The sequence below is a fragment of the Agelaius tricolor genome, unplaced genomic scaffold, assembly GCF_023055355.1.
Source record: "Agelaius tricolor isolate 1412-34295 unplaced genomic scaffold, bAgeTri1.0.p SCAF_18, whole genome shotgun sequence".
NCBI lineage: Eukaryota > Metazoa > Chordata > Aves > Passeriformes > Icteridae > Agelaius > Agelaius tricolor.
In genome coordinates this window covers 1,535,900-1,559,695 of record NW_027269278.1, presented here as the reverse complement: position 1 = coordinate 1,559,695, position 23,796 = coordinate 1,535,900, and the positions used below count along the sequence as shown (strand labels likewise).

Genomic DNA, 23,796 nt, shown 5'->3' with positions numbered 1-23,796 from the left:
GTTACAAAACAGCCTTTGCGGGCTCCCAAAGCAAGTCCTTCCCCTTCCTGGAGACAGAGCGCAGCCGCCTGAGCTGGGAGCGAGGAGAGGATCCAGGTTTCTGAGTCGAGATAAACAAAACCTTTCCCTAATTCACCACTGGCAAGCTCTGTGTTCAGCGAGAAGGCAAAGAAAACTTTCCCCCTGCTCTGCGAGGTAAAGGCAGGCACAGGCAGCTATTCCAAGCATTTCACAGCAGTAATTTTCCATTTCCATTAAGAACGACAGTTTAAGCATTTTTTTTTTAGATTTAACTGTAGTGATGGAGAACTTTGCTCCTTCACCTTAACCCCCTCCAGCCTGGCTTGTTCCCACCACCCATCAAGGCAGGGCTGAGGGAACTCCTGTGAGGTGCTGGACAAAGCTGGCTCCTCCCACACACAGAATTCCAGCAATTCTCAAAAGAAAGAATTCAGGCAGGCTGGTTAGTCAGGGCTTGAGGAAGAAAACACAGTGACCCACTGAAGCTGCCTTATTTCTGCCCAGTAAACCCAGACTAAAATCACCCAGCTGGCTACTCTGACACAGCTCATCCCAACAGCTCCTCCTGCACCCTCAAAGGGAGCTCTAAATATCCCATTAAGTCTTCAACTTCACATTAATTTCTGTGCTAATTGGCTGGGGACCCACAAGCAGGAAGGATGATGTTACTCCTGAGGAAGAGCGGATTTCAGTAACAAAACCACACTAAATAAATTGACTGCTTGTTTCTGTATAGACCTTTTGGTGAAAATTTTTCTGCATTTTCTTTTTCCTCAAAGAAAATTTTAAACCTGAGGAGGTCTGAGCCCAAGAGTGACAATGGCAACGACTGCCTGCTTGTCAATACCAACAAAACTTCCAGGTTTTCCCCGGGCAGCTTGAAGAGTTGCATGTTCCTTCCTCCTGCTGCCAGTTCAATGGCTCCTGATGGCAAGGGAGCGAATTACGGCTCTATTTGAGCTACAGCTTTTATAATTAACTCTACAGATTGATTTCTGCAGAAATCATTCTTTAACCAGGAATTCCCTACTCCCAGAATGGCTTCTACTCAGATAAACTATTTAAGAGGTTACCTGGGACTCAATGCATTAAATTTCAGTTTCATCTTTCAAGCACAGCAATACTTTGAATTACATTTCATACATTGTATTTCTGTGTGCTACTGATATCTTGACGTTTCTGGGACTATTGTAATTACTGATTGACTTGACTCATTCTGAATCCAGCATCTTCCTGGAAAAATACCATCTGAGCCAAAAAAACCCCTCCAAAAACATATAGGGCACATAATGTTGGGCTTAACCTGCATCTTATGCCTAATGCACACATTTGTTCAGCACAGCCACCTAAAAGAATTCAAGAAGTAGCTGTGAATCTCATCAGGAAAAAACTGCAAAATAAATTGTCTAGAAAAGGAAATAAAATCTCACTTTGCTGTTCTTGATATTGAGAATCTTTTAGAGACTGTGGAGAATACCCAAGGTTTGGGGACAAGCTGAGGAAGGCAGCTGAGGAGGAGGAGGAGGAGGATGGAGAGCTGTGCTGCTTGCACTGGCACCAGACGAGCCATTGTTACCAGCAAACACAGATGCCATTTGTAAAACAGCTTAGACAAGTGCCCCTAATTATCTCTCAGGATTCACAACATGTTTAAATACTCTTAGAGCATTAAAGAATCAACCCAAGAGCATGTAATGTAATATAAAAGCACTCTTTCAACTGCTATGAACATCTACAGTGTCATTTACTAATCTCTTGGTGACGACCCTGAAATTAAGGCAAGACTGTGCAGTGGAGCATCTCAACTGTAGGCTTGGAAGTTCAGAGATGTGACCTTTGTAAAGCCAAAATCCATCAGTTAAAGCCCTTGTGCATTTATAGATACTCAGAGCTTCCAATGTGTGTTAAATATATTGTCCATAATCCCCAAAGTCAAAGGTTAACAGCTGCACTTCAGGAGATGTGGCTACACTGGTGACTACAGCTGGGTCATTATTTCATGCTGACTACCACGATGCTTATTTTATCCAGGAGTAGATTTATTTAAATAGGCAGTTAGTTGTTGGAAAAGCAAAGATAGAAGAGTCTGAAATACACACAATTTCAGCAATGGGGGGAGGAAAACACCCCCACAGACTTGGACAACCACCAGAAACATTTAGATTCAAAGAGAACCTAACTTTCTTCAGATGATTATTTTCAAAAGCAGCAGCATTTGTTTGGAACACCCTGCGTTAGACACCCATATTCTGGGAGATAACTAAAAAAAACTTACATCAGCCTAGTTGGCTCCTTCAGGAAAGAGCAAGCCCTCATATCAGGGAAGATGTATTTCTAAAAGCTTTTTCTTCCACATGCTTTGTTCCAACTGCAAAACTTGACCTTTAGTTTCAGGAGCTGTGCACAACCCTCACCCCAGGGCAGGGGCAGAGAACTGCTCAGCCAAATGCAGGAGTGGGAGCACAGAGAGCCACCCCCGGATGCTCAAAGGATTAGGATTAAATGTTAGGATTTAATGTTTTAGGCTTTATGTTCAGGGACCTCTCTTCACCTGTTTAACAGCACAGTTACCTGCAGGTCATACAAAAGGTCCTGCTCCTCACACTGCCTTCACCTATTCCCTCCAAATCCCCTCCTGCTGGGGTGGGTACAGGTGAACATCCCTCTCTTCCTTTTGATTAAAAAGACCAATACCGATGGGAAAACCTGAAGAAATTCCAAGTAATCCTGAGACAATACACTTTATTTTCATAAAATGCCATTTTGCTAATTTTTCTGAGTATATATTTTTCTGTTAGTTCCTCCTTAGCAACAACAGCTTATTTGGATGTTTTAGATCTGAATTTCCTGTTGCTTTAAAAAATGTAAATTACACAAATCAACAGCACCCTGCAGTCTTCAGGGGTTCATCCAAGTATCTAGTTGTTGACATTTAAAACACCAGGCTGTCAAGAAGGAAGAGGATAGTCTAGTGCTTATATAAACTTAATTTCCTTGTTTCCATTAAAAAGTTATTAATTAAAAGGTAGTCTCAGCCAGGCTCACACTGTTCACACATAGCCAACTTCCTCTCATCCTACTCCATCGGGAAGATTATTTGGCATATTTATATTCTACTCAGGCAAAAATAGTATTTTATAATTCATCTTACAGCATGCCCAGGAGCAGTGCTAGCACCTTCACAAAGCACCTTCCTGCAGCACAGATGTGCACAGGAAACCACTGAAGCTTCCCACATTTACTAACTGCAGGTTACTGGAATGTCCTGGCCAAATGGAATTAGAGCTATGACATAAAAACGACCCTTTCACATCAATGATTCCTTTGCTATGCATTTTAAAGTTCCTAAGTCTTGATGCCTATGCTGTATTTCATCCTCTGCATGTACTAAGGGAAAAAAATCAAGTTCTGCAGCAAGACACAGCCACTGTGACACCAGAGCAGTCCTAAGCAGCAGCAGCAGGTTGGGGTTTGTCTCCTGCTGTGCAGCCTCTCCTCACCTGGGGACACAGGGCCTCCAGCTGGCTGGCTGACATCCGAACCAGTTTCACACCCTCCTCGTTGTTGGAGATGGAGCAGGCCAAGTTGGCAACCTGTGTCAGAGGGGGGAGAAAACAAAACACAGCTGTTAGAACCGGGGGTTATTTCCTTCTGGAGAAAACTTTTGCCTAATCCCAACAGTGACCACTAACCAGTAACCCATCATGGAACAAAAAGATTCCACATTTGTTTTGTTCTAAAGAGTTTTAAAACCACTAATGGCACTTGTTCCTTCTGTAGACATAAAATTTTAACACTGTGGATCATGGAATCCCAGACTGGTTTGGGTTGGGTGGGACCTGAAAGCCCATCCAGTGGACCCCCTGCCACGGCAGGGACACCTCCCACTGCCCCAGGCTGCTCCAAGCCCCAGTGTCCAGCCTGGCCTTGGGCACTGCCAGGAATCCAGGGGCAGCCCCAGCTGCTCTGGGCACCCTGTGCCAGGGCCTGCCCACCCTCACAGGGAACAGTTCCCAATTCCCAATATCCCATCCATCCCTGCCCTCTGGCACTGGGAGCCATTCCCTGTGTCCTGTCCCTCCATCCCTTGTCAATTGTCTCTCTCCAGGTTTCCTGGGGCTCCTTCAGGCCCTGCAAGGCCACCCTGAGGTCCCCCCAAAGCTTCTCCTGTGCAGGTGAACGATGGCAGCTGTGCCAGCCTTTCCTCCCAGCAGAGCTGCTCCATCCCTCTGCTCATCCTGGAGCCTCCTCTGGCCTGGCTCCAGCAGCTCCAGCTCCTGCCTGTGCTGGGCCAGGGCTGGGGCAGCTCTGCAGGTGGGAAATCACCTGAGCACAGGGGCAGAATCAGCCCTGCCCTGCTGTGGGCTCAGCCCAGGGCTCGGGGGGTTCTGGATGCTGGGGCAGGTCCAGCTCCCACCCCCAGCCAGTCAAACAGGGCAGAAATCCCTGCCAGCCATGATCAGGGTGATGCTAAAGAGCAGCAGTGGCAGCAGCTGCAGTCAGTTTAACAGCCCAATCCCAGCAGGGAGAGACAGCAGAACCCCAGAGAGCTGAGCTGGTTTGCTGGTGCTCCATGAGGGCCCCTGTGTGACAGGAGGGGTCAGGTAAGGCCTGGCACTGTTCCTCCAGCCGTCCCCTGTGCTGCAATTCATCAAATAAAACCAGTACAGGAGATCCCCATGATGCATCCACAGGCCTCCAAAATTTGAATTGGATCTCTTGTGATGCTAAAAACTTTACTCCACAACCTTGACCTGCTGCATAGCATCACCCTTAGCTAGGTCAGCCTGAAGCAGGGAGCTCTGTAAACATCTGCTTTTCCAGAGCACGGAGGATGGGGACAGCACAGAATTTTTTGGTAATTGAAGATATTCCTCATCCCAAAGCTACTCTCAGGGGAAGGAAGTCTGAAATAAGTTACATTTCTCAGCTGACAGGTGAATGACAAGCATGTTATTCTGAGCCATTTGAACACAGAAAGCTGTAAAAATAGCAGCAAGTGAACTGAGACGAACACCGAGTACTGTCCTTCCAGAGGCTGAGCAACCTGCAAAGCCCCCTGTAAATATGCCATAAAAGCATCACCAGGAGCCAGCAGATGCTCACTAACATCGCTGAACCAGATTTCTCCAGATACTTTTCTCTATAAGCTGAGGAATTTGCATTCTGCCTTTAATTAAACTATTCTTTGCATTCATGTAAGTAATTTTGAAGTAGTATCTGCAGTTCTACCACATGCTTTTCCCCCTCTCCAAGCCCTTCCCTCATGGCAGATGTTCCCACACAGAATACATTACTGTCCTGCAAATCATCAAGCACGTGCCATTACACTTGAACAGCAGTTTTCATCAATCCTATTATCAATTTGGGGCAACAAAATCAAGTTCCCACTGCAAAGTACAGGGCCTCTTCCTCCCTCCAGCTCCAAGCCAAGTTACAGAGGATGGAAAACAGGGGTGTCAGGATGAGAGGTGTTTCCAGCACAGAACAAGCAAGAAAACAGATGTGCCAACACATATTTGGAGGAAAACAAACTGAAGTTGAGAGAAAGACTGAGCAGCATCAACAACGCAGAGGAAACCCTGCCAGCTCTCAGGAACATTTGTGTCCTGCTCCTGAAATTTCTCTTCCACTCGTGTTTGGATTCAAGTCCTACACATGCAGGGGTGAATTGCAGGATGTCCCCAGCTCTGGGCACAGTGCTGCAGGCAGGGCCCAGCTGAGCCAGGGCTCTGTGCTCCTCCTCTCTGCCCCCACCCCTGAACACCTCCAGCCCTGCCCTCTGCACAGCACCCCAGCAAACAGCTGGCCCTGGAACACCCTCTCACACAGGGGTTGTGTCTGATTTTTCCTGTATATCTGCCATGCCTTGAATCCCTAGTTCCCAGCAAGCTGCTGGGATAATATAGAAGTACATCATGTTTTTGTTTAGAGGCTCACAAGAATCAAAAGACAATCAGATGCCATGATTTAAAAGTCAAATAAAGATTTTGCTGTTGGTTTAAGCACAGGTCATATTTTTGAGAAACACCGGTTTGCCAATATTTTTTATGGTCCATATTTCCCCATCATTCCTGCCTCCACAGCAGCATTACAACCTCTAGGAGCCAGGAGAACACAAAGCTCTATTGAGTAGGGGCAGAATAAAAGCGACATTGAAGCACCACAAAATCAGCCTCTCCGATATCTGGAGATGTTGTGCTGTCTCTCAAGCCAAGTGTGATGAATCAAGCGCACAGAAACCCTGCTCTGTCTGAACACAGAGAGGCAAAGAAGTTAATAATGGAGTGTCCCCACCGTGGTATAATGAAAATTTGCTTTTTTGCACAGTCATTTTTGAACAGTCATTTTTCTTCTGAATACCCAACTGATGGCAATTCTTCTTTAGAAAGCGCCCGACTGGCACTGCCAGCGCTCATGAAAGAAGCGTGTGTGCTTCCCTGACTGAGGGTCTTTGGCAGTTTAAGACAATCCAACTGTTGGCTGCCACATCCCATCCCAGGCTGCGCCTCCAGAGCTCAACCCTTCATTTCAGCACGCTCATCCAACAGCCAGCTACTCACTCTGGCAGGGGCTTCCTCTGCCAGATCAGCACACAAACTTCCCTGCAAAATCTCTGCTGAACATCAGAGCGAGGCACAGACGTGGCAGCAGCTGAGATGACTTCAGAGTGCTGCAGACAGGGCTGTAAATTCACAGCAGTGCAGCGTTTACTGCACCCATGGGAAGGCTCTGTCTAACTACTGGAAAACACTCACAAGCCTCTTAAAATTTGGAATTTAAGAAGAGCTGTGTCTACTAATTAATCAAGTTGTAAATGACGTAACAGTGAGGTATTTTAAACTGTCAGCAATTATCAGGTGCTCTATAACATGAATTCTGAAATCGCATGTACCAGCTGAGGTGGATGGCTGCAGAATTAAGAAATTTAATTTTAAAAGTACCTGAAAGGACTCATCTTCAATAATTCCTGGGTGATCTGACACATAACTTCAAACTCTCTCTCTGTCTTCAGAAGATAGGGTAGTGCTGGCCAGTTATTTGGCACATACCCATAATACATTGGATTTTGTAGCTGAGATGAAGATCAACTCTTTCAAAGCCCACAGAGCGCTTGGAAATCATACATTTCCAAAACTTCTAAATTAAATAATGCACCTCAAGGGAACAAAAATTTCCTTTAAATCAAATGTGAATTAAATAGTTTCTCCATGTCTCCAACAAAAGCAGCTGACTGACATAGTAAGTGGTCAGACTTGATTTAGAAAGAAGAACACTTGTGCTTGAGAGCAAAATAGCAATTGAATTCCTGCTGCATTTGTTCATTCTTACCATTCAATATCATCAAGTCCCTTTACATAAGCACTACTGGCACAGGCATCAAAGGAGACAAAACCACTGCAAATAATGTAATCAGCACAACGAGCAATCTCTTGAAAAAAGTTAAAAATACAGTGGGAATGAAGAGAGCCCAAGCCCGCAGCCGTGCGCAGTTCAGACACCTCTCACTGCTGACAGACCGATTTAACATAGATTTCAAGGTTCTCTCTGTTCAGAGTCTACAGGCACGGCCCAGAGATGGCTTCTCAAACCCCAAAAGGCAGGGCAGACCCCAAGCAGCTGCTGGTATTTAGAGGAATGAGCTTAAATTTCCCCCCAGTGACAAATGCAGTGCACAGACCTCATGGTGCCAAGCGGAACAGCTGGGCAGGCTCGTCTGGAAAGGGCTGTTCATGCCCTGAGCAGTTTTTGAAACTCAAACCTCATTGTTCTCAATGATGACATCAGCACACCACAAGATGATTTGAGGTGAGTGGCTTTGGTGTTGGCACAATTGGCAATGTGAGTGGCCCTAAATCCAGGCCAGTCACCAGAGGGGTTCCCTGGGCTCAGCACTGGGCCAGCCCTGTTTGATGTCTCTGTTGGTAACCTGGATGAGGGGATGGAGGGCAGCCTCAGTAACTGCACAGACAGCACCACACTGGGCAGGAGTGTGCATCTGCAGGAGGGCAAGAGGGCTCTGCAGAGGGATCTGGACAGGCTGGATCCATGGGCTGAGGCCAGCTGTATGGGGTTCAGGGTTCAACCAGGCCAGGTGCTGGGTCCTGCCCCAGGATCACAACAACCCCAGAAATGCTCCAGGCTGGGGAGGAGTGGCTGGGAAGTGTCCAGCAGGAAAGGCCTGGGGGTGCTGTGCCAGTGGCTGGACATGAGCCCAGGGCTGCCAGAGGCCAATGGCCCCTGGGCTGTGCCAGCACTGGGGTGGCAGCAGGACAAGGGCAGGGCCTGTCCCCTGTGCTGGCACTGCTGGGGCCACACCTCGAGGGCTGTGTCCTGTTCTGGGCCCTCATGGCCAGAGAGCCCTGCAGGGGCTGGAGCGTGTCCAGGGCAGGGAACGGAGCTGGGAAGGGGCTGGAGCCCCAGGAGAGGCTGAGGGAGCTGGGCAGGGGCTCAGCCTGGAGAAAGGGAGGCTCAGGGGGCCCTTGTGGCTCTGCACAGCTCCTGCCAGGAGGGCACAGCCGGGGGGGCCGGGCTGTGCTCCAGGGAACAGGGACAGGAGCAGAGGGAACGGCCTCAGGCTGGGCCAGGGCAGGCTCAGGGTGGATTTTAGAGAAAGTTTCTTCACTGCAAGCACTGTCAAACCCTGGCAGAGCTGCCCAGAGCAGGGGTGGAGTCACCATCGCTGGAGGGATTTCAAAGCCAAGTGGATGTGGCACTTGGTGACAGGGTTTAGTGGTGGTCTTGGCAGTGCTGGGGAAACAGTTGGACTCAAGGGTCTCAGAGGGCTTTTCCAACTTAAATTATTCCATGTTTTTTTGCCTTTGGAGGAGGCATAACTTAAGTGGTTCCTTTTGAGAAGCAGATGTTACCTCAGGCCAAAGGGTCAGCTGGGAATATGTTATTAGTAAGAAGGTGTAACTCCAATATTAAAAAAAATATTGTACCATCTGTCACAGAGTGATTCCATCTCAGATTCTAGTTAACTTTGACTGTTCAGAATTTACTAATATTTAAATCAGGAAAAACTTGACATTTCTAAAGCTGTTCTTTCTACCATTAGTAACAATTTGTGGCAGAGAACCGCCTCCCCTGACAAGACAGAGGTTGTACCTTTTCCACATGAAATACATTTTGGTTTTTTGTTAAACTCAAAATTTGTTCAGGTCGTGACTAAGGTAAGTCTTCCAGCAATTAAAAAACTGCAGCAGCCTCAACTACACAAGTTTGGGGTCAGTGTTAAGCTTCTTAAATTACACTATTAACATAACCCAGCAATGCTAATAATAACGCCAAGGTTGTGGGTCTGACCCCCATTCAGTGAAGAGATGGACTTTATGATCCTTGTGGGTCCCTTCCAACTCAGAACATTCTGTCATTCTGTGTAACAGTGCTCCAGCTCTGTACTTGCTCTGCCTTCTCCTTGCCCAGACTCCCTGGCTTAGGCAGAGGAACTTTACAGGGAACTCTTTATTGAAGGACTGGTCAATTGCTTTTCCAACAAGAGACAAAAGATGCAATAGGAAAAAAAAAAATTATAATCTCTAGGACTTTGAAACTTCATTTGCAAGGATTTCAAAGGCTGACAATAAATGTCTTAAAGCCTCAGAGTTATGTACCTGGATTGACTTCAGAGAAACACCACCCAGATTTTCCTCCTTGTTTACAGGTCCAATTTTTAGGACAGCTTCTTCAGGCAGTCAGGAAGGCAAAGTCTCCAAAGTGGTGCTGCTGCAGCCATCCCGAGCTGGTGCAGCCCCAAGAAGGCTCTGCAATGTGTTTATTGTTGCATAATTGAATGTTGTCAGAGCTGGCCCTGCCACCCAGCATTGCCACAGCCCAGGATTACACATCCCTGTGCAGGAGCCAAACACTCACTAATTGAATTCTCCGAGTCTGGACACTCTCGTTTGAACCTGCAGTTGTAAAAATAGCATTGCAGAAAGAAGTTTTCTGACTGCCTTACACTGAGAAACTTTTCAATTTAACATTAAGCAGAATCCTCTCATAACTGGTGCTCAAAAACTCTTACACAAAAATAACAAACCCACATCCATGTGTACACAGATACTTTGGGAATTTCAATGCCACGGAAACCAAGCTTTTCAAAGGTGTTCCTGGCATTTTCATTTCTGATTAAACTTCAAAACTTCAGCTGCTTGTTCTAGTTTTTTTGCTTTACATTTTACAATTTGTCTGGGAATGCAAATTCCAACTTTTAAGCAGCTTTAAAAAAATCACCCATTTTAAAAGCAAAAAATAGAAAGAATGGACAGGCAGCCACTGAACATTTTTCTCCTAGGAATTTGCTAAAGAAAAGTGTATTTAATATTCTCAAAAAATTCAAACAGAGCACAGCTAATTTCTTCCTCCTCCATGTTAAAAAAGACCTGTCCCGATTCCCTTCACACTGGTCAAAGCTCAGGAAATTAATTTATCTGCAGAAACAACTCTTCTGGCAAAACTAATGGCAACTGAGGACTCTCAGAAGAGATGTGTTGATTATGTAATCCCCATCCCTCTCCAGAAAGACTTTCATTATTCACTAAGTCCATACATTTATTTATTCACCTGTACACTACACTCAATATTTAGGACAAATCTAAGCATTTTAACATCCAGCCCTAACAGGTGCTGCATGAGGGAGAAGTGTTACAGCTATAGATGTGTTAACTCTAACCCTACAAACCCCTCGTTTTGCAGAGGCAGAGTTAACTGGGAATTACACAAAACAGCTCCACTTCTTTAATACAGGAGGACTAGGGATCAAATCCACTGGGACTGTACAGAGAGTTACCAGAGTCGTGCTGTCAGCTGCTTTGTGATTTTATATGACTTAAGTAGCATGTGGCTGCAGCTCCACAGCAGGTACCTTGCAAGAGCTTGTTTGTGGGCAACAGAATCCCCAAGTATTAACTGAAAATAGTAAAAGTCTTTAAATAAAACAAGGCACATGTAGACAAACTGCAGACGTAAAGCACTGGGGAGAATGAAGGACGAAACTGAGAGAACTGCTATTTCCAGAGCTCTGCAGCCTCACACAAAGATGAGAACAGTTTCATTCCAAGACTGGTTATAAACACAAGGAGGGGAAGTTTCAGTTGGCTGGAAAAAAACTGGCAAGCAAAGGGCTGGCATTTTGGATGATGAGGAATGGAGGTCACACAGCCTGTTATTTCAACAGGCTGTTAAGTGATGGCAAGAGAAATCAGAGACAGTATCACAGAATCCCAGGCTGGTTTGGGCTGGGAGAGACCTTAAAGCCCATCCAGTCTCATTCCCTGCGATGGCAGGGACACCTTCCACTGTTGCAGGCTGCTCCAAGCCCCAGTGTCCAGCCTGGCCTTGGGCACTGCCAGGGATCCAGGGGCAGCCCCAGCTGCTCTGGGCACCCTGTGCCAGGGCCTGCCCACCCTCACAGGGAACAATTCCTATCTCTCAGTATCTGATCTATCCCTGCCCTGTAGCAGTGGGAAGCCATTTCCCCTTGCTCTGTCTCTCCACACTCTTGTAAGTAATATAAAAGTATGAAAATAAAAGTATTGTGCATCTTCTGCTTCTTGTTATATTAAGGCAATCAGTATTTCCATGAGTAACCACCTTTTGCTTGGGATTACATCTTAGCACTCCCACATTTCTAGCTCTATCTCTGTGTTTAAAATTCTATTTACAGGATACAGCTTTGCACTTGCCTCTCACCCTGGCCAGAGCTGTCTCCAAATACCTCTCCAGCTCCCTGGTGCCATTCCAGGTACAGCTGTCCTGGTACTGCTCCACACCATCGAGCTCCTTCCCTGCCCTGAGGAAATGTTCTTCCCCAACAGAGAGCCACCCTTGTGTTGCCAAGGTTTCACAGAGAAGGGAAGTTTTCCACACAGCTGGGCAATCCCAGAGTTCGTGCATCAGGACAAGCCAGACTGGGCTCCATTCACTGCAGCAAGGGCAGTGTGGGGACACCTCCTCTCGTGCCAATGGGAAAGGTTTTCAGTCAGACAGAAAAAAGAGGTGTTTGAAGGGAATCAATACATCTGTAGCATAAACCATAGCCACAGCAGGAAAGTGCAGCAATATCTTTATTTCCAGCCTGGTGGACTATCCTCTCTACAGACCTGAGGGAGAGCAGAGCTGCCACAGGAACAGCAGTGTGTGGCGCGGGCACCGTGCCCCTTGTCGATGCAGCTGTGGCAGCAGATGTAACTGCTGGCACAGGAACTATTCCTCCCTCAGACAAACAAGCTAAAGTGTTAAAATGTTATTATAATCACAAACCACGTTAGTTATACAAGTCTATCTGAGCTACCACGACAGCAATGACACCACTGGTGTGTGATGGAGAGCTCAGCTTCAGCTGAAACCTTCAGAGCAAACCCTCAGCTGAGATGCTCCTTAGCAACACAAATACCTTTCCTTAAAATAAAAGTGTTTCTAGTAGTGATATCTGGACAGGACCCAAAAAATTATCCTTATCCAAAAACGTCTCTGTGTTTGTCAAAGTAGAGATGAAGACAGGCTGGGGAGAGTTGGGGGTGTTCAGCTGGGAGAAGAGAAGGCTCTGGAGAGACCTCAGAGCCCCTTCCAGGGTCTAAAGGGGCTCCAGGAGAGCTGGAGAGGGACTGGGGACAAGGGATGGAGGGACAGGACACAGGGAATGGCTCCCACAGCCAGAGGGCAGGGATGGATGGGATATTGGGAATTAGGAATTGTTCCCTGGCAGGGTGGGCAGGCCCTGGCACAGGGTGCCCAGAGCAGCTGTGGCTGCCCCTGGATCCCTGGCAGTGCCCAAGGCCAGGCTGGACACTGGGGCTTGGAGCACCTGGGAGGGTGGGAGGTGTCCCTGCCATGGCAGGGGGGTGGAACTGGATGAGCTTTAAGGTCTCTCCCAGCACAAACCACTCTGGGATTCTGTGAAATTGTTCTTCTCTCCCATCTCAGTTTGCTCAGCACTCAGAACATGCTGCCTTCTGATCTGACTAAAGGCTTCCAACTTGGTGCCTATTATTAGCTTCTTAAACCAGTTTTTGGTGATTCAGACAACTGTTCATGGCAGTGTAACTGTAATTGTCAGTACACTGTGCTCTTCACAAAGACGACAAAACAGTGTCAGTAATGAGCTCCACACAGATTTCAGGCACCTCCTTGATGACATGACATGACTAATAATCCAATATTGCTAATGACTAAGATGATGAAAATCCAGACATGCATCAAGGCTTTTAGTTAAATATCAAGAATTAAAACGTTTATGCCACATCTATAAAAAACTTTACCGAAAAAGCCACTTAAAAATGCTGTTGGAATTAAGACTTAAATATCTGAAAAATAAAAGGACTCTATTGCTTTTCAGCTACCTCTGAAGACATCATGTCAACACCACCTAAACCCAACTGTTCTCACACTTCCTGACCTCTTTTACACATTTCCCTTTCCAAAAAGCTTCTGTTTCCAAAGGAAAAAGGAACAGAGCAAACACAGGGCAGTTTCTAGTGGAATAAAAAGCACATTAGTATCTTCCAAACCCCAAACTCATTCAAACTCCAAATTCTCCCCCCTCCACATGTGCCTTGGCCCAGATGTGCAGAGGAAGCCCTTCCCAGTCACACAGCAAGGTGACTGTCCCTGTGGCTGGGGTGTGGCACAGATGCCTCTCCTCCATGAGTAGCAGCAAACCATGAGGATTTCCAAAGAGAAAAATTGTCTCCAGACAGCCCAATGGCTGCCTAGATTTGTGAGGATTCAATCCCTTCATCCCTCCCATCAGTTTCACTGTCATGGCTTGCCCATGAGCACTTACAATGAAATCTGGACAGAAAGATTACCCTGAAGTCTCTTATTCTTCTTCCAACATCATTTTTAAACTCTACCAGCATCCTACAGACCCTTTCATACATTATTTGGTGTAGCATTAGAAGAGTGGCCTCAAAAATAACCTTACAAGAACAGAAGTTATCCTATTAAAAGGTCACTTGCCTTTACTTATGTATGATGTATTAAATTTGTATATCCAGTTTTGTTGAAAAATGTAGGAACATTTTTCTGCTGAGGCTTCCCTGCTTTTCTGATTATGAATGTAAGGAAAGCATGTTCTACGAGAAGAATTTAATTTATTTATGAATTAGTTGACTAATAAAATGAACTTACAAGGAAAGTGCATTGGCTGTTGAAGAGTGTCAGACTTTAGAGGGCACATTAGAGTTACACTGGTCATTTATTGGAGACATTAGTTTTAAATTGCTGCCAAGGCTATCTATAGACAAATTACAGAAAACGTGCTTGTGCTTTGGAAGAGACATTTTGCTCATTTTGATCTCCATTTTAAATGGGAAATAACTCTGCCTCTTTTCTCCAGACCACAGTGCAAGAACATTTCCCTTGTAATACAAAATTACCTTAAAAATAAAAGCAATAAAAGACAAACCTGAGTTGGCAGATATTTTTCCCTCTGTAAATGAGAATACTGGAGAAATAGGTGCTGAAGTACCCTGGTAATGACTCTAGTCTGGAAAATGCTGGGTTTTGAGATTTAATAAAATTCAGAAAAACACTCCAAGTCAATATCTGAGTTGGGTGCCAAGTGCTTGTCTTGTTCCCCAGGAACCTCAGCCCTGCCTGGCAGCACTGACCGACCCCTGAGCTGGCAGGCAGGAGGGGAGAGCATTGCAAGAATGAGCAAAGCCACCTCCAAAGAGGTTTGGAATACTCAGTGAAAATTCTGGAAATCAGGTGGCTGATAGACACAAAGGATAATCTTGTCAGAGCAGATTAACTTCTGGATCTGCTGGATTCTTCCATTCCTGCTTTGTTTGCAATAAATGGTACCTGGCCATGGCCAGGTAAGTGACAATGAACAGGGGACAGCCAAGACCTTCACTGTGCCTCCAAAAACCAGCTTTTATTTTAAATCCAAGCTATGTTTTATCCACTTCACGTTCTAAAAAGCCTTTCTCATGTAAAAAACCTGCAGCTGCTAAGACTCTCCCCAAGAACACACAGGCTGCAAGTCTGAGCAAATCAGGATAATTGCAAGAAAAATGTAGCAAGTGTGCAATGCTTCAGGCTTTGGGAGAGGGGTATTTTTAGATTTTAGACTGAAGAATGACTCCAGGACATCGGGCTAGACAGTGAGGGCAACAGAAGGGGGAAATGTCAGAGCAAGAGGCTACAGAAAGCTTATGGAGCTGCAAGTGCCCAAATGTGATTCTTTCCAAGCAAATAAATTTGCCGTCTGCATCTGTTCATGGGTTTCACTGAAAATGAGAAAATCATCACTCCATATGCAAGATGCAACCCAGTGCATTAAAAAAAGGCACAGAGCAGTCTTTTCAGATAAATTAAAGCAATTAGAAAAAAAATCAATGCTTATGAAACACCATTGAGAGCTTTTGCCTCCTTGGTCTTACCAATATTTATCTTGGTAAGAAAAAAACTTAAAAATAAAATGTATGTTGAGAAAAACGTTTGACACAGGGGTAGTGGGTTCCAGAGGAAGAAGAGATCATTTGTTCTTTTTAAGGAATTACAAATATATTCTCAAAAATATTCTTAAGCAAGCAAACTGGAGGATTTTAACCTGGACGCTCTCCTTATTTACCTTTTATTTCCTAATCTCTTAATGTCTGAAAAACTTTTCCATTAAAACTACACAGAGTTACACTGTGTCACATTGTAACCAGGGACAAATTGACAAGCTAATTTTTACTTTTCTAAAGCATTCAACAGCGTAGCAAAGGTTTCTGTTTAACATGTCTGGCTTTCTCCCTCTGCAGGAGCAGCCCAAGCATCCCTGGGGAGCAGCACAAAGGCAGCTCAGCACAAACACTGCTCAGAGCCTGGCAGGGACAAAGAGCCAGCGTGGAGCTCGGTGACATCACTGCCCATGGGCACCACTGCAGGACAGCCCCGGCCCCCTGGGCAGGAACAGGCACTCCAAGGATGCCAGGGCCAAGCTGTCCTTCCTCAAGAGCAAAGTCAGGTTGGAGAGCCAAGGCTGCCTCACCCAGTGGGAAAAAACACTGGAATGGAGTTAGCAGTTCACAGTCTGCAGATTGGGAAGACTTCCATAGTTTACAAGTGAATTTAACTTTTTGTTAGGCTGGTTCCACAAATGCTGTCCTTTCTGTTATTCTTGTGTGTTACATTGAAATTGGCTTCTCAATTCCTGAATTAAACTCCTTTAACCAAATCCAGCCAGAGTTAATGGTCTGTTAGCACAGAGCAATTTTGAAAGCTATCTTTGAAACGTATTATTCAACTGAGACAAGGCTCATTCTACTCTTACTGTTCCTCAGTTTTCAAAAGGCAGGATAAAAGGGTTAGGATTTTACTATGTGGGAAACAAATTAGATGGGAGCCCTTTGGGATGCTCTTGGTATGGGTTCTCTACAAGACACAGACCCAGCAGGCAAATCAGCTTTTTGTGGTTATTGCACCTTTTGGTCAAATTTGGCTGCCTGGGCGTTAGGAACCACAAAAGCAGATAGTGCTGTGCTGCCAAGAAAGGAACATTTCAAAACAAAATTACCCAAATCATGTGCTTGCATCTCTTTATGGGTACTTGGAGGGCCCATAAACAGCTCTGCACTGCAGGAGCAAGAACTCCCTGTGCTCAGCCAGGGCAGAACCAGCACTGCCACTCCTGTCTGGCCAACACCTGCAGCAGTTTAGTGTGAAAAATGAAATAAAGTAAATCTATCTCATTATATATCTCCCAGGGGCTGGTTCACTGACTCCTCCAGCTCACAGACACAGGGGCAATAACCCAAGGTGCAAACCCTCGCAGCAATGCAGTGGGGATGTGCTGAGCTCCCCAGGACAGAGCAGGATCTCCTGCACATTTCTTGTCCCCACTCAGCACCGAAGGGAAGGAAGGGAAGAAGGGCAATGCTCCCCTCTACATCCAAACCTCAGGAGCCTGTCAGGGCATGATACAGCACAGCTCCACCCAGTGCTGCTGCTGTTGGGCACATTTGGTGTCTTGAGTCACCCAGCAGCACATGTGAGGGCAGTTCTGATAAACCCCCTGTACACTCATCAACCCTGAAAGCAGTGGAAGCAATCACTGCCCATCTCACCAGGCAAAACACCTTCAGCTCTGTTCTTACACAATCTTTTGTTGTTTCTCCTGAGTTTCCTGCCCAAGAGCAGAATCATGAGGGAACTGGCAAACATCCTTCTCCATTCTGGCAGAGGCACAAGACATTTCAAATGCAACCCACCCCAAGCCATCCTCCTGCACAGGGAATCTGACATCTCATATGACACCAGGGGCTCTCCTGCCCCTCAGGACGAAGGGTCTGCAGGAGCACTATTCCCTTCTGTCCAAGCTAAGTGTATATATTAATCCATCTCCATTCAGGGAAGAGGTTTATAAACCATCTACATCATGCTACACTACAACTACAGTTACATTTCAGATAGCAAAAGCAATAACCAAGCCTTCAAAAAGCCGTTGCAGCAGCATATCATTTTAGCAGAAGCTTTTGATGTCAGTCAAAAATATTGCTGAATGTCGACTTTCAGGGGAATAGTCCTTGGAAGACAAGAGAGTCTGGCTGTACAGAGGCTCTGGAAAACTCCTCTGCAGCCTGGCATTTGCACACCAGGTAGGGCCAGTGCCAGTGACGATGGAACTGTGGCTGCTCCAGTGGGACACAGCTTCTGAGGGGACAGGGAGAAAGGGCTCACCTGGCAAGGGCTGGGGAGAAGCTCAGGGACAGAGCAGCACAATTATTCCTTTTAATTATGCCAATAAATTCCACACATCCGCTGAGGAGGTAGCAGAACTCTGGCAGAAGAGGCACTGCTATTGTTACATGATTCAACTTCTACTGTAAACAAGCCCTAAAAATAATTTTCTAGATAAATCAGGCTTGCAACATGAAGAAGAGAGGCTTTAGAGCAAACCTACTTCAAAGTGTTCCCAAGGCTGTATCCTGCTGCCAAGGCAGGGCACAGCAGCCCTGCCTTCCTTCCACATGCTGCTTTGCATATGGAAAATTTACTTAAAATTTAGATTAGAATAACTTTGCAGCTCTAGGAGGACAGCATTGATGCTGAAACATGACAAGCCAAAAGAAAAAAATGGATGCCTTCAAGGAATTAAAATATTGTCATTGCTTAGACAGCAGCTCCAAAGAGCTGGACAAACTTCATGCACCCTGGACTATGGGCCAGCTGTAAAGTGCTCTCAGAACATACCATATGCAAGTCAGAAGCTACTTTTACTGATGTCTGATCAGTCTCATTCTTGAGCAATTTAAATGTGCCCAGCTGTGTGAATATTCCCCACAAGCCCTGGAGACACATGGACTCCACTATCAAACAGAGACACTGAGAGAGCAGAACCACACAAAGCAGCCTAGGACTGTTCCCGGGGAGCTGCTGAGGTTCAGCACAACCAGCCAGAGCCTCAAAGCACGGAAGAGCACAGGAGGAGTTTTTGACACTTATTCCTAGTGGCATGTTTCCCCAACAACACCTATAGCTGTTTGTTCCATGCCATTCAGCATCAGCTGGCACAGAACTCTCACGCGATGGTGGTGAGGGGGCCCAGAGTCCCGAGGTGGATCCATGAACAGGGGCAGGCTCTGCTGCTGCTCTCTGCACGCACCACCTGTGGAAATTGCTTCCCTCAGCAGGGCGTGAACGACCCTGAGAGCAACTCCCTGACAGGAGGAGCAGCCAGGTGAGGGCTTCGCTCTTCTCCCAGGTAATGAGTGAGAGGAAAACAGGGAACGGCCTCAGGCTGGGCCAGGGCAGGCTCAGGGTGGGCACCAGGAGGAATTTCCCCATGGAAAGGGGGCTCAGGGATTGGGAGGGGCTGCCCAGGGGGGTTTGGAGTCCCCATCCCTGGAGGTGCCCAGGAAGGGCTGGAGGTGGCACCGAGTGCTCTGGGCTGGGGACAAGGTGGGGATCAGCTTGGACTCCATGGGCTGGCAGGGATTTTCCAACTTCAGTAATCCTGGGATTCCAGTTAAGACACGTTGATCCCATTTAATCTGGTTTTCTCCCCACTCAGAGCTCTGCTCTGCAGTTCCACCAGCTGGAGAGCCTTTAGGTTTTCCTTACAGAGGGGTGGCAGGATCAGTTGTGCTGTCACTCCAAGTGATCTGTTTGCTCTTTTCACAAACACAGGCAGCTCTTCATTCTGAAAGCCTTCACACAAAAGGCCTGTTTATATTCAGTGGGATTTTACTGGAAAAAAAACCCTCCAGGCTTCAAAGCAATGGGTCAAACTGTCCAGCAGGACAATCATGCCCTGGTCTCCCTTACTCCAACTGACCACCTCCAAGTAACAAAACCTTTATCATGCACTCACATTGTAATACCCACAACTACATGGGTTATTTAACAGCTCCTTTTGATAAGCTTACATTTTCAATTATTTAAATATTAAATTGTGTTTAAATTCATTCAAATAAAATTTTAAAAGGAAATTTATTACAGAATTTGCTTTGTGCTTCAGCAGAATTGAAAAACCTGTTTTGCCTAGTCTTGCCTTAATTTAACTAGCAACAATTAAATTTTAATTTGTACCATCGTACCTCAATCAATTTGTTGGCATGTTCACGGAAAACCTGGGCATATTCTTTAACTTCTTTTTCATTCCCATTCTTGGCAGCTTCAATCAATACTAAAAGAGGAACATTTGTTTCCAGAAAAGAGTCTGAAACATGGTCCATAACAGCTTTGCGGAGCTAAAATAAAAATAAAAGAGTGAGTTATTCTTCAGTAGTGTTCCACTGCTGTTTCCCTCTTACTGTATTAATACGTACAGCTTAAACTACTTTTGTCATTGATCCTTTTTCCTTTGTGTGGCCAAGGCTTTTCCCTGCACTAAGTCTTGTCTACACACTTTTTGCTTCAATTTAAATGAAATCTCCTTAAAAAATGGATTAGTTATAGAAGTGCAAGTCACCAGTTTGGCCACAAATATTGATTTAGCAGCTCATATTGGTTTTGTCTGAGTAAATTTGCTGCTTTCCCTCAGCTGATTAAACAACACACTGATTTAACTTTTTTATTTTTCTGCTAGAATAAAAACATTTTTCAACAAACCTGATCCATATTCTCACTTACTCAAAAATGGGAATATATTGCTTTAAAGCCAAACAGACAAAAAGCTGATGCTACATAAATACAGTTCTCAAATAAAATAGGTTGAGATGAACACCACCAGGACTATAAAATATTACTGATTATCTTCAAAGTCCATCAAGTAAAAGTTGTTTCTGGGGGGCTTTGGTTGGGTTTTTAATCTCTCTTGACATGAGGATAATTAAGACTCCAACATCTGTATCACACAGTTAACAGGGAATTAACAGGGAATTACATTCCCACCCCATGCTTCCCACTGGAAGCTTCTGGCCTTTAATTCACTGAAGACAGGCCAGCAAACCCACTGCCACTAGGAACAAATCCCCAGCAGGCAGCACTGCACTCCTGTGTCTCAGCCACCTCTGACCATTCCTCACCTGCCTGCGCAGGTCTCTGGTCTTCTTGGTCATTTTATCAATGGCAGAGTTCAGGGCATCACTTCTTTCCTTGCGGCCAGCCTGGAAAACAGCAGACAAAGAGGTAAACAGGTATCCAGGGTCTCAAGGTTAAACCAGTTGTTATTCATTTCAAGTATATGGTAGGCCTCTGTTCATATTTTTGAGGTTTGTGGAGTGATTCTGCACACGGGCAGTAGAGTCTCCACCTCCCCAATAAGGCAGGCACTGCTCCCGGCACGCCCCACCCCAGGGATCACACAACACTGCTTCTGAGCAGGCAGTCAAAAGCCCAGAATCAAAAGTCAAATCCTTATAAACCATTTTTTGGGTAAGAAATTCAAAGTGAGTGAAATTTCAAGTGAGTCTCCAGGCCCACCCATGGGGAGCTGCCAAGGTTTGATCCTGCACGTTTTGCCTGAGCCCTGTTGTTAGAGAGGCCAAAGGGCCAAGCAGCAGAGGCAGCTTCCCTTTTCCATCAGACATTGGGTCAAAAATATCCTCATTTCTAACAAATTAGGAGTCAGATAAGACAGTGGCGGTGATCTGGTTTTGCTAGGAGATTTTTGTCTTTAATATAGCTTATATTAGGGTTTCAAAACACACTTTATTCAACCACAATCCAATTTCTGAAGTCCTAAGCCACAATCAATATAATTATCCAGTTGAGAAGAAAAACCATTTAGCAGTGCTGCAGTGAGTGTATGCCAGGTATCAATTCTCCAGGTGACAGGCTGGTGTGAAATATCTGGATGAACAGCCTTGAATCTAAAACATCAAGTCCACTTTACAGCAGAAATAAAAAATGGGGGGGAGGGAGTTAGGATGTTGTAATGTCATTATAGTGTAATGAATTATTGAAGATTTGTCACCGCCACGATCAAGTTATTTGATTCTCATCACAAAAGGTAACTGAAAAGTGACTAGAGCTAAACCCAGGAGTTGTGACACTGCCAAACCTGCAGCAGCCCCAGCACTGGCCCCCTCTTTGCTCTACATTCAAAAATCAAAGCTGAAGGCTCTAAATAAAGTGAAGATTAATGCACTGATTTACCCAACACTCTGCTGCTGCCCTGCTCAGGGGATATGACAGACAAGACTCCCTGAGCAATGGCTCTGCCCCTGGCGTGCTGGTGGCAGCAGGCAGGGCTGGCACCTGTGGGGGACAAGGGGGACAGTGACCCCAGAAGCTGCCACCAGGCACTGCCCCAGCCACAAGCTGCTCCAAGACACCAACCCGCAGTGGCAGCTGCTTCACCCCTGTTTAGCCACAGCCACGTGAACATTTTACTGAACCCACAGCACCCTCCCCACATACTGGGTTTTTTTCCCAGGAATATGTTTGGATCTAAGATATATGCTCATCTATTATGCAGAAAGCCAAACATTCAGCTGTTCCAAGAAGTACCATTTTACTTCTCCCCGGGTGCTCCCACATTACCATTTTAACAAGAAGCGGGAGCAGGGATTTGAGGCGATACCACCCATCAATTCCACTTTGCTGTCCCTGGCTTCACAGCTCACAGCCTCGGTGCACAGCACCAGATGCCTTTTGGATGAGAGGAAAACCAAGAGATGGCCTCCACTAATGGACCACTATGCAAAACACCCCAACAAAGCACATTAAAGCTTGAGCAGCACTGATTTCTCACTGCTGATCTGTTCCTATGAAACTACACCACGTCCTAGCACAGAAAGAGCTGTAGAATCCAACCCCCCTTTAGGAAGGCAGCTCCAGTTTATTTCTACCTTGCTGGTATGCTTAAGTTTTAGTACAGAAGCTTGTCAAGAGCATGACCAGAATTTACTTCAGAAGGCTGCAGGATAAAGCACCCTGCTAATTTAGCTCTGGTGATTTAGCACATGGAGTCACTAATTGGGATCCTTTGTTAGGGCTGAGTTGGGGCAGAGCAGGACAGACCCAGGATACCTCAGTGGATACACACACCCTGCTGTCACTGACATCCTAAACCATCACAGCCAATTCCAACCAAGGTCCTGGAGACAACAATGCCGAGTTTTGCCAGCTGAAGTTTCCTGACCATTTTTTCCCCCGGCATAATAAACACTGTGGAGCCAAACAAACCCCATTAGGACCTGGTAGAACACATGAAGACTTGCACAGCCCATGGCAGCACAAACCCTCATGGGCACAGAAACATGCTGAGGATCAGCCCTGACCACAGCACTGTCACTCTGTGCAGGCTGCCACACAAGTTGGGAATTTTACCCATTGGTTCCACCCTACAGTTCAAAAGTCCTGTTTGAGCTGGGCTCCCTCTCTCAATTAATAAATCGTGTTTTAATGGCTCCAAGTGCCAGTTTAGCTCTTCTGGGTAATTTGTTCCACTAACCAATTAGTCTGACCATTAAAAACTGGTCCTCATGTCTAGTGTGAGCCTTCACTGAGGGCCAGCTAATGACCCAGCAGGACAAGGCAGCCCAGTGAGCAGCTCCTGCTATCCATGGGATTAGGAGGACTCACAAGAGTGAAGCCCAAATATTCAGATTTCTGATAGGATTTTTAGATATTCAGCACAAAACTCTGCTGAGGGAATCACGAACGCTGCAGCCAGCGAGCAGCTAATAGATTCAGTAGATTTAATAGGGTCATGATGACCATGTCAATCATTCTGCAGTATGATATCCCAACTCTGACCAGTATCATGGATAATAAATTTAGCCACGGTGCAAATTTACTTTAAATTAAATCAGATCTTTATCAAAGAGGATAGAATTGATGTTAAAAATTGCTCGTTACCCCTACTCCCTCCATCTCTGCTCTTCCCCCACCATTGCTGCTCCCCTTGCAGAGCTCCACAAACATTTCCTGTCACATCCCTGCAGTCCCAGCTCACACCACCATCCCCAGAGGGGACTCTTTTAATGCTCAAAGCAAAGAAGGGGGATTTGTACACAGGGAGAGGAGCAGAATCATCGTTTCTGTCACAAAGCCTTCCTGCTGTAGGTGTCTTTTGCTTGTCTGAATTCAGACAAGCAAAAGACAGACCCAAGCTTTTCCTATAGCTATGGAGGTTAAAATCTAATCCCAACTGATCTATAGAGGTACAGGAGCATGGTGGTGGCGGTGCATTCCACCAGGATCAACAGAGCATGTCCTGTAACCAGCTACTCAAAGATATGTTTTTGTAGCTAAATATCACAAACATCTGTTGTTAATCTTAAAGGTTCATCATCAGTTTGGGTTAAGCTGAGCCCACAGAGGTATTGAGGGAGACAGTACCTCCTGCTCAGCACCACCTCACACCTTCCCTGCAGAGCCCACCAT

The 23,796-nt window shown here is 45.8% G+C and overlaps 1 protein-coding gene across 2 annotated transcripts in view; it reads right to left on the bottom strand.

Annotated features, from left to right (window-relative positions):
* The window catches only part of CTNNA1 (catenin alpha 1), a 117,766-nt gene that overhangs the window by 27,899 nt on the left and 66,071 nt on the right, over positions 1-23,796 (bottom strand). For both annotated transcript variants that reach the window (XM_071442986.1, XM_071442987.1), the window contains 3 exons: positions 20,490-20,570; positions 19,560-19,712; positions 3,522-3,614 (listed from right to left, as the gene is read on the bottom strand). In XM_071442986.1, the coding sequence (XP_071299087.1) occupies positions 3,522-3,614; positions 19,560-19,712; positions 20,490-20,570 (327 nt within the window). The remainder of the gene's footprint in view (positions 1-3,521; positions 3,615-19,559; positions 19,713-20,489; positions 20,571-23,796) is intronic.